Source organism: Thunnus thynnus, chromosome 1, assembly GCF_963924715.1.
Source record: "Thunnus thynnus chromosome 1, fThuThy2.1, whole genome shotgun sequence".
Lineage (NCBI taxonomy): Eukaryota > Metazoa > Chordata > Actinopteri > Scombriformes > Scombridae > Thunnus > Thunnus thynnus.
The window spans coordinates 12594038-12605155 of NC_089517.1; the positions used below are offsets into that span (position 1 = coordinate 12594038).

General features: G+C 39.4%; 1 protein-coding gene across 1 annotated transcript; it reads left to right on the forward strand.

The window, feature by feature from the left end:
* Positions 1–1666: 1666 nt before the first annotated feature.
* Positions 1667–11109, forward strand: LOC137180005 (KH homology domain-containing protein 4-like). The gene is made up of 14 exons (XM_067585157.1): positions 1667–1826; positions 3033–3330; positions 3414–3533; positions 3705–3778; positions 4037–4089; positions 4229–4434; positions 4836–5044; positions 5717–5777; positions 6060–6117; positions 6341–6576; positions 6821–6925; positions 8136–8224; positions 8307–8425; positions 8888–11109. The coding sequence occupies exons 1-14, from the start codon at positions 1798–1800 to the stop codon at positions 9016–9018; spliced, it is 1788 nt and encodes a 595-aa protein (XP_067441258.1). The 5' UTR covers positions 1667–1797; the 3' UTR covers positions 9019–11109.
* Positions 11110–11118: the final 9 nt, after the last annotated feature.

Genomic DNA, 11118 nt, shown 5'->3' on the forward strand with positions numbered 1-11118 from the left:
TGGTCATGGTTGCAAGAAGATTGACTGTTGGTAGGAAATGGAAAACAAACAGTGGTTCACCATGTTTAAATCATGTTAATCCATCCACCGCAATCTCCTCTCTACAAGGTTTTGCAGTGCTAAAGACAACATCATGCAACTTCTACCTTTGTTCCTGACATGGATGTATTGGTTCCTGACAGATGAGTAAATAATTCACACTGCTACTAGAGCTCCTTGTCAACAAAGTTCCTATTTTCTAATATATCTCCCTGTCAGACACTGTCGGTGGACTAGTAAAACACTACAGACAACATTGGAAATAAATCCATTATCATTCCATCTCTGACAATGTATTTTATAAATGTATGCTGTATATATGTATGTATGTATGTATGTACCAAATCAAAACCAAAATTGAACAATGGAAACTCTAAAATGCAAGTCTGCCAGAGCCAGCTGGAGATTTCACCAGAACAGTCTGTTATGTGGTCTTCAATTGAAGTGAATAGACAGAGCAAATAGTAGACCTTTAATGGGGGCCCATCAGCTCATTTTTTCCCCATGCAGGGCCCCTAACAGATTGATCCAGCAATGGTCATGAATAGTTTTTGGGATTTTCTATGCTTATCATCAGTGGTGGAAGAAATACTCAGACCCTTTACCTAAGTGAAAGTGCCAATACAGCGATATAAAAATACTCCATTACAAGTAAAAGTCCTCCATGAAAAATACTACTTAAGTAAAAGTACATAAGTATAAGCAGCAAAATGTACTTAAAGTATTAAAGTGAAAATAGTGGTTTGGTCTCTCTGACTGATATATTATTATATATGACATCATTAGATTATTTATACTGAAGCATCAGTGTGTAAGCAGCACGTTACTGTTGTAGCTGCTGGAGGTGGAGCTAGTTTCAACTGCTTTATATACAGTCAACTAGTGTAGTCCAGTGGTTCCCAACCAAGGGGTTGGGCCACTCCAAAGGGATACCAGATAAATCTGAGGGGTCGTGAGATGATTAATGGGAGAAAAAAGAAGAAAAAACAAAGTTCTGATACACAAATCTGTTTTCAGTTTTTCTCTAATCTTTGATTTTTGGTTAATTTTTGGATCATTTGAACATTTTTTTAAATGAAACCATGTGAGAAGTTCAGAGGGAAAAATCACTATTTGGTGGAGCTGTTAACAACTCATAAACATCTGAAATGTGACCCCGACTACACACTGCTTTTTGTAAGACATCAAAAGCCAAAAAGGTTGGAAACCACTGGTTTCATCTTTAACAATGTGTTGTATTTTAAAAGCTTGTTATATTATCCATTGTGTCAAATCTTCATCTGAAAAGTAACTAAAGCTGCCAAATAAATGTAGTGAAGTAGAAAGTACAATAGTAAGTATAAAGTAGCATCAAATTTAAAGTAAAGTACAAGTACCTCAACATTGTACTCAAGCACAGTAACTTACTTGAGTAAATGTACTTAGTTACTTTCCACTGCTTATCACACAATCTTCAAAAATCCTGTCAATTTGGATTTTAATATTCCTATACTGCATTTTATCTTGTATAAATCAGGATTGTTTATTTTCTAATATTTGATAATGTCTGCAGTAATAATGTTGATAAATAAACACCCATTAAACTCTTCCAGATAGTGTTACATAACATGGGAACAGCTCAGCTTCCGTCAGGTCAGACTCTGCGACCCGTCGTCAGAAGAAGTCGCCGCACAGAGCAGATCGATGGCTGCCGTCGTCCAACAGCAACTACATTAGAAACTGTTTTAATTTTTACTGCAGATTTAGTGGATTGGTGCTATGTCTTCAGGAATGACTGGACAAACACCGTAAGTTCCGTTTAGTGTTAGTCGTAAATAAACCTGAGTGATGTTATACATATTTGTATCGAACAGCAAGCTAACATGGTCGTGGCCTGCTAGTAGATGTTAGCTTGTGAGGTAGCGTTATAATGTGTGCGCTTTAAAGTCGCGACGGATAGGCTGTTGTGAGTATGTGGTATCAAAGTACTCGAGCATTATAAGTTATTCCTAGTAGTCTTAAATATATATATTAGTAATTTGAATGTCCCCAAAACAGGAACGTAACTTTCGAAGTCGACTAACTCTGCGTCTGTTATCGCTAGCTAACTTAAGCTGTTGTTAGCTTAGCCGAGCATAAACAGGCTAACAATCCGTAACGCCAGCTATAATTTAACATAAAATATAAACAGTTATTGTTGGCCTCGACCAAAGGACGAAGATGGTTGATGAACGAAAACATTTTAAAAACCGTATGATACGTAACTAACTTAGCTAACATATCATTTAGCTCGTATAATTTAGGATTGAGTACAGTAAGGTTTGATTACAGTAAACCGCCCTCCACCAAAGTTACCACCGCCGTTTTTCATATTGAATATATTTTCTTTTAACTATGTTCCCCCTTTTAAAAAATATCTAAATAAAAGGACAGACAAAGAATGCAGAGTGCCACAATATGTCCCCATGAACCCCTCCATTTCCCACCATTTGGTCAATAATAATGTGGTTAGGCTTGTTTGAGAGTAAAACTCAAAAGTTTTGACCCGGGCAAAACTGTAGGCTGTCTAAAATATTTCGCCTTGTGTCTATAATTAACTGTGGAAAGATTCTGTAGACGAGAAGAGAGAGGTTTGAGAAGTTTGGCTTATTACCTTCTCAATGCCTTGGCTTTATACTTTTTGTGATACATCTGTGACGAGGCTTACCTGTCTCTGATGATTCTCAATCATTAGTTCATAAAAGTACTACTAGAAGTATTTCAAGTTCTCAGTCCAAGGCATCACACTCGTTTTTTTTATCATGATGGCATCTCACCACTTATCACTTAGGGCTCCACAAAGTCTTCAAGATGAAAATGGGAAGTTAATTTCCTTTTGAGTCAGTATTTCTTTCTATGTAGGTTTTTGCTTGTAAGTTATTTTTTGAAGTAGACTTGTATGGCTAATTGTAAATGTGAAATGTTATATGTAGAATTATTTATTGTTGTGTTGTTTGTTTGTTTGTTTGTTTCAGGTGCCTAACCAGCCGATGGGATCAGCCAGCCCAACCCAAACAGAGTGTAGACGTAAGGCAGCAGAGGAGTAGTGAAAACGCAGCCCATCATGTCTCCTTATCAGGGGTTGTCAGCACTGCTGCCTCCAACAGTACAGTTTCGCAGCCACTACAAAAAGGAGCAGAGTCCTCAATACCTGGAACAGAAAGGCCGGCACCTCAGGGAGGAGTTGAAATGGCCGCAGCCATGGCTGCCAAAATAAATGCCATGTTAATGGCAAAAGGAAAACTGTTGACTCCTCCACCGTTATTGGCAAAGGTGTGCATAGTTTAAAAAAACTGTAGCAAAGTCTTGAGTCTCTAGAGTCCTTATAGTGACCTCTGTTATTTCACATCTTTCAGACTCCTCCAAGTGTGCCGGTGCCAACCTCTACAGAAGAGATGGTTGTCACAGAGGTCGACATAAATGATGTTCCACTAAATTGCAGGGACCTTCTTACTAAAGGCAAAACACAGGAGGAGGTGAGTGGAAAGTAGTCATGGCAGTGTAACATTTGAAACACTACGTTAGTTACGAAAATGGGGAAACAGTTTAGAAGAAACTTTAAATTTTATGTTTTAGATAAATATTTTCTCATCATGTGAGTGAAATGCATTTAAAGTCTTAATGAAATTGTCTATCATCTTTTCCAGATTCGACAGTTTAGTGGGGCAGTGGTCTCAACAAAAGGTCATTACATGACTGACACCGAAAAGGGAAAAGTAGGGTATGTATTCAGACATTATTTTGTTTCTGCAAAATTATCAACGGTAGTCCCTTTAATGGATCAGACCATAAAATTCCATTCAGACTGATACAGTGACCTGTGTCAGGGTCCATCTGCATGGGGCACCCTGCATCAGCTGACCCTCCTTCACATATAAAATGAATTCTTGAGTGTTTCAATGGTGATGAGAAAAACAAATGTTTTCAGGGTGCAAAAATTCTGTGTTGTCCATGACATTTCTGATTTGCTTTCTTTTAGACAAAGACCTTTGTATTTGCATGTCCAGGGAAAGAGTCAAGAGCAGGTCAATAGTAAGTAGTACTTAATATACCAAGTCTGGAGTCATTGTCTTTATCTAATGTAATTCACAAATATCTTAAGCTTAGGCGAGGGATTGAATATGTCAATAAAGCTAATGTCCAAAAATTGTTGACTTCTCTGTGAACGTAGAAGCTGTATTGAGAATAAAGGAGATCATCTCTGAGGACGTATTGAGGGCCTCAGCAGCATCAGGGGGACAACAGATGCCAGTAATGCCTCCGCTCACAATCTACCCTCAGCCTCCTCGGCCTGTTATTCCCACACCAGTGCCACGGATGCCCAACGCTAACCCAGTGCCAGGACAGGGACATCGGCCTGCAGCTCCTCATTCAGGAGTAGGTAGACACGAATTTCACCCTGCTGCAAACAAGTGGTGAAATCTGTGTAGGGGGATTCAATATCAAAATGTTAGCGTGCACAACTGTATATGTTTTAATTACTGAGTTCAGTTTTTTTGTGTTGAATCTTGTTTGTACTTGGTGCCTCATTGTGTTAAAATCAGGATTTTTAAAATGGAGGTCAAGAAAGTGAGGCAAATGAAGACCATGTTGCCTTCACTGATACCCACCTCCCAGATTAAATCGCAGAGAGAACGTCCTTGGTGTAAAGGGAATACTTGGGATACTGCGTCTGCTTACAAAGCTTTTCTAATTCTAGTCAAACTTATTTTAGATGTCAATAAACAACCTAAACGTTCAGCCCATATTAATAAATCACATTTTTCTCTGATCCTCAGAGTTTTGTGCACACAAAGATTTTTGTCGGTCTGGACCAGGCATTGCCCTCGTTCAACGTGAATGAAAAGGTTGAGGGTCCCGGAGGTTCGTACCTGAGTCACATCCAGACAGAGACGGGGGCTCGAGTCTTCCTCAGGGGAAAAGGTTCTGGCTACATTGAACAAGCATCAAAACGAGAGTCTTTCGAGCCTCTTTATGTCTATATCAGGTAATACTCATTATTATTATTGTTATTATGATTATTATTGCTCATGCCTGTAAATGCTGTCAAGATCCATACCAAGGTTATATTGTTACTTTAACATTGTTGTGCTGGTCGCACCTCAAACTGCATTAATAAACCTCAAAATGCAATAATAATGATTAAATATACCTTACATCTACCTAAAAGTTGCCTCTAACTGGCCAGTATGGTTATTCTGTATATAAGCATTTCACTGATTTTGCCCATAATATAGTATCTGAGTGTTTGACTGTGGGTTTGCTGTACAATGCTGTCAACTAAAATGGTCAAGTCTATACATTAATATATCCATGATTTGAAGCAAAGACGCAGAAGTTTCCATTAGGACCTGGTGCTGTTGAAGTTGATAAAAGGAAACCACGTAAAGGGGATTTGATTTTAGCTTTAAAAGGTCTTTTAAAATACAACAGAATGGAACATAACTTGACGCTATAAGTATAAGGAAGTTATTTGTTTCAATAAATGAAGTCTACCCAAATTTAGACAGGCTGCCTGGTTTCAGTTTTAGGTTAATTTGTGACGGAACCGGCCACCCAAGAGTCCCACTTGTATATAAAACCACTTTCTTTTTGCTCTCTGGTGTCCTTTCCTGAGACTGTTTCATCCTATTTAACAATGGCCCTTTGTGTGTTTCAGCCACCCAAATGCAGCTGGATTGGAGGCAGCAAAGAAACTCACAGAGAGTCTGCTGGAAACTGTAAGTTCATGGTATCGTTGCCACATATTAAGTTGTGGAGTTGCTGTAAATTGAACGAGAGCCTAATGGGAGGTATAAGAAGGTGAAACTATCAAAGCATATAGTTGTCACTGATACCCACCTCCAAAAGTGAAAGTGGTAGTGTGAACCACCTGATCTCCAGATATAGGTTTTGAGTGCTCTGCACCTACCCACAATACAATTCAACTGTTAAAAATATAACGGCTCAGCCTTTGTGAAATGTAATCTTTACACAGCTTTGTTTTACCCTCCATTCTCCAGGTGAGAGCAGAACATGCCCGCATGGTGTCGATGTACACAGCCACCGGCTCAACACAACGTGAGTATGCTTTTACGTCTCATAACTTAACTGGCAAATTCCAACAGGGTGAACAAATATCAGGCACTAGCTGACTGCATTCTTCTTGTGGTAATTAATCCTCTCCTGACGTCTTTAGTGGCTCAACAATAGGTTGAAATAGTAGGTCACAGTTGTCAAACACCCTTGTTATTGATCCATGTGATATAAGCTATTAACTCCACGTTCTATACTTTCATTTCAGCATACGCAGCACATGGATTTCCACCTAATAGCAATTACTCTAGCCAGGGGTCCTGGTATAACTACCCAGCAAATGGGTATGCTGGCGGCTATTCAGCGTACCCAGGAGCCGGTGGTTATTGGAGTAATGCAAATGGTCCCCCAAGTCATTCTAACATGTCGACAAACCCTCCATCTTCTCAGGCAATGGTTCAGTATCCGGTGTGTCCAAGGAAACCGCATCCCTATCTCGTCCAGGTAAACACCAAAGACCAAAGTCTCTGCTTGTTTTCAGCATTCATATTTTTATATATAATATTATTACGATTACTATTATTAGCTTTATAAAAGTTAATGTCAACAAGGTTTTATCCATGTTAAACTTTGTCAAGACACTTTGACAATCTGTTTTCAGATCAATCGAAGTTTTTTTTTTTTTTTTAAGTTTTAAAAATCCTGCCACAGCATCAGTGTGTGTGTTTTGGGTTTTGTTCTGCTTAAGGATCCTGGCTGCAGAGATACAGTGGAGGCTGAAGGATCTTTAAACACCCCCCCTGACTCAGGAAGTCCCAAACATCATTTCCAGGAGGGGGCTAAAGAAGAACAGGTTAGCTGAAGAGTAAACACGTGTACATACCACTGAAGGATGATTCTGGTTGTTAGAACGTGATTGAGAGACTGGAGTAGCTTCACACATCTCACTGTTCAACCACAGATAATCATAGAATTACTGTTTTCTTTCTCTTTAATTTGTGCGCTCTCTCTCCTTCTGTCTCTCACCTATTTTCCAAACTAGTTGAGTAGTGAGTTACGTGAATATTGTTCAAACAACAAATTACCATCCCTAATACTACAAGTGTCCATTAAACAAAGCCTAGCAGTTTTTTTGATGACAGACATGGGTTTAAGCTACGTCCTTGTGTTTGTCTGAAAATGGATATGTTCTGTTGACCATTTGGAAATTCCCGACATCAACAATTGACGCTGAAAGCGCCTCAGGCACTGTTACATTCATAACTTGGTCCGTCATGAGACATGAGTCTTTAAAGGTATAAATTAAATGGATGTTTTTAATGTTGCTTTACTCAGGATTTTATATTTAACAGATTTGAATGCATTAAATAACTACCAGATGGATGTAGCTTTCTAGTGGAGCATTTGTAAAGCTTGTGGTTTGGGGGATTTTCATCAAAAAATTTATTTATTTATTCATTTATTTCTTTCTTTTAAAGCAGTAAATACATTCTAACTACTTAATACCTAATTTAAAAGTCCTCGCGCATGCAAAAGGACACTGTTTACAAATGAACAAGGGCCTCTTGTGGTAAGCACAACTGAGAATATGCTTTGATCACAGAAAGTTGTGAGAAAGTGAGGAGAGTGTAAATGAGGCAGCTGATGATGCTGTTGTTTAGCCACAGCGGTTTTGCACACCAGATGGTACTTTTATGCCAAAAGTGTCACCAGGATTTTTCAATTACTGATTTATTTTTTGTGACTTTCACCCTTTTTTATATTTTTTATGAACTATCAAGTAACTTAATCAGGCTAATGCATTTCTAACTGCAACATTCCCAGTTCAAGTTTGGCTGGGGATCATAGGGCTTCTTCTCTCTCAAAACTGTCAAAGGCAAAAATGCAACAAAAAAAAAAAAAACCCCAAAAACCAAAACCTCAATATCTGTAAAAACATGTGGTTGAGGTCAAACGGCTGTAGCAGTTCTTTGTCAACCTCTCCTATATATCAAACCTTTTTTCTGTCTGTTAATAAGTTGTGATGTTTTGAATCTTGAATGTTTTGTGCTTTTTCTGTTTAGCCTTCTAGCAGCTCTCCGGAGGGTCCTGCTCATCAGGAGGAGTCTGCACTTCCTGCCTCCAGTGCTGGAGAGGAGAAAGTAGTAGAAAGGTCTGTCTTTCAATTTCCTTTTTTGAATGTCATTCTTCACGAATCACGTGTGGCGAAGATATTAATGTTTCTCTCCCTTCAGGATTCTGATGCCTCCACCGCCACCTCCCTTCGTGGCTCCCGCCCCTGTTACACGCAAAAGGCCGAGAGACGCGGTGACAGAAGATCCAGCCTGTCTGCCCAGCAGCGCCGCGTCAATTGGTATGCAGTTTTCTGTTTCCTGATATTCTGAGAGCCTAAGAGTACTCAGATATTTCTTCTGTGGAGTTGTCTGTTGCATGAAATGGCATCTCCCCCCATGGAGGAATGGAGGAGGAGTGGAGACCTGTGTGAATCCCTCCACTGGTAGAACCCACTAACACGCTCTTCTTGTATATGTTTTTTGTCTTTCCCTTGTTTTCTCTCTCAACATGTGTCCCCGGACCTGCCTGTTATGGATGTGTGCTCTGCTGCCGTTTCATTTGATATCTTCCCTCCCCCTGGCTGTGGATCAAACGAACTCAAAACCACCGCTAACATGGGGCTCCTCAATGGGTTTCTTTTTTGTTTTGTTCTCTCGCTTTGTCTCCCCTCCTTCTCTCTCTGTTTCCCATCTCTCTCTCTCATATCTCCCACCTTCTTTCTGCTTTTCTCTGTCTCTCCATTTTTATTGTGCCCTTACAGGTGTTCAAGAGGAGGTGTGTGAGAAGAAGTCTAAAGTGGATGAAGATGCATCAGGGCTAGTGCCCTACGGAGGAGACTCCTCCGATGAAGAGGAGGAGAGGACACGCAGCAGTAAGACAGATAACTCATAACCCCTGCCCTGCCCTGCCCTGCCCCTTCCCACTGTCCAGGATACCCACAGACCCAAAGTCGACACTCAGTCGACATCACAGTTCTCAAACCTCATAAAAGGAAAAATCCACCCTCGTGTTATTATACACTGTATCAAGACCATATCAGTGTTTCTTCACATTTCAACACATTTACTAACCTGATGCACCAGATGGTTTGTTACACAGAACCATCTGAGAAGTTGTCCTTGGAAACTGTTTGGAAAAGGGCAGACTTTTTCCAAAAATACTTGGCCGGTGATTGGATGAACCATCTGTCTACCACCGTCTTGTCTTGTGAGGCAGCTGGATTCACACACAGATCACACAAGAATCCTCATAGAACACTGATTGGTTGTTCAGACACTAGCACACAAATTAAAGCCTGACAAAAAAGATTCTTGCACGGTGTTGTGATCTCACGAATCAAGCTGCCTCGCAGGGTAACCCATTTACTACAAAGAACATATACATTAATGCTGACAATCTTCCAATTTTTAAATGTTTTGGGTTTTTGTAGGTGGTTGGATGAACCATCTGTCTACCGCCGTCTTATCTTGTAAGGCAGCTGGATTCGCGAGATCACATGAGAATCCTCGTAGAACACTGATTGGTGGTTCGGACACCAGCACAAAACTTGAAGCCTGACAAGAATGTTTCTTGTGTGATCATGCAAATCCAGCTGCCTCGCAAGGTAACCCATTTACTACAAAGAACATGCTCAGGGTGCAAAATTAACTTTTTTTTGTCCAGTGAATGTTCAAATTTCACCAGCCACTCAATAGATCACCATTGGTTTTTTTTGGGCTAGTGAGTGAAGTAAATCTATCAGCCACTTACATATTTTACCAGCATGTGGCTGGTGCTAATTTTGTGCCCTGGCATATACACTATTGCTGACAATCTTTTGAATTTTTTAAATGTTTTGGGTTTTTGTAGATTTTTTTTTTATTTTTCTTGCTTCCAAACAGACATTGGTTTTTTATTCATCCCTGTATGTCACTTCAGATTTCTGGTAGCAAGTCTTCTATTGCCATTCAGGACTTTAGGACACACCATCAGGTTGTCTTAATACAGTGTGAACAGACTAAAGATGCAGAACAACACTGGTATGGTCTTTGAAATATCACCGGTTTCTGATGTTGAGTGCTTTCCTGGAGTTTTAAGAAAGAAGGGTTGTTGTTGTTTTCTCTTCTAGTGTAAGTATGTATGTGTAGGTAATGCTTTTTTTTTTTAAGATTATTTTTTGGGCATTTTGCCTTTTGAGAGTCAGTGTAGTGAGACGGGAAACAAGGGAAGGGAGAGGGATGTGACATGCAACAACCATGGACGTTGCGGTTACATGGTATGAGCCTTAACCATTAGGCCACCATGGCGCCCCGGTACTGCCTTTCCTTAACTCCCCAGACAGTGGGTATGAACTCAAAGGTGGGCATATTTCAATTTATGTTCACCTAATACAAATGTAAATATAGACAGCCTGCCTAGTATTTCATGAACATTGTGCACTGTGTATTTTCTGTTAGCCACATCACTGTGGCTACGTGCCATTAAGGAATTTTGAGGCTATGTTTTTAGAAATTACAAATCTTTTCTGCAATGTTTTCTTCCCTGTGTTATTGCTAAATATTAATTGAAAATGGTGAGTCTATATTAAGCCTTTCTTTTTGACTCTAAAACTTGCACTTACTATTCTTTTTAGATGGCTGTGGAACTTTCAGTTATGAAAACAAACAAAAAATGTCTAGTAAAGCAAATCACATCACCAGTAGCCAGTTTTAACAGTGTTAAAGTATTATGGGTGGATTTTTCCTTTTTAATGTGGATACAATTGTGTAATAACTCCAGATGGATTCTTCTTTCTTAAAACATTTTAATTTTCATTTTTCAACGCATCTTTTGTTAATCAAAAACCAGCCCCTCATTTCCTTTTTTTGACTTTCATCACTTGGTCTGCTGCAGTTACTGATGGTATAAATACATATTGTAAAATTCAGTGAAACTTTTTTCTTATCTTGGAAAATGGTGTATGCCTGTTCCCATGGAATACTATAATAAAAACACCTGAAATTCCCTCATTGC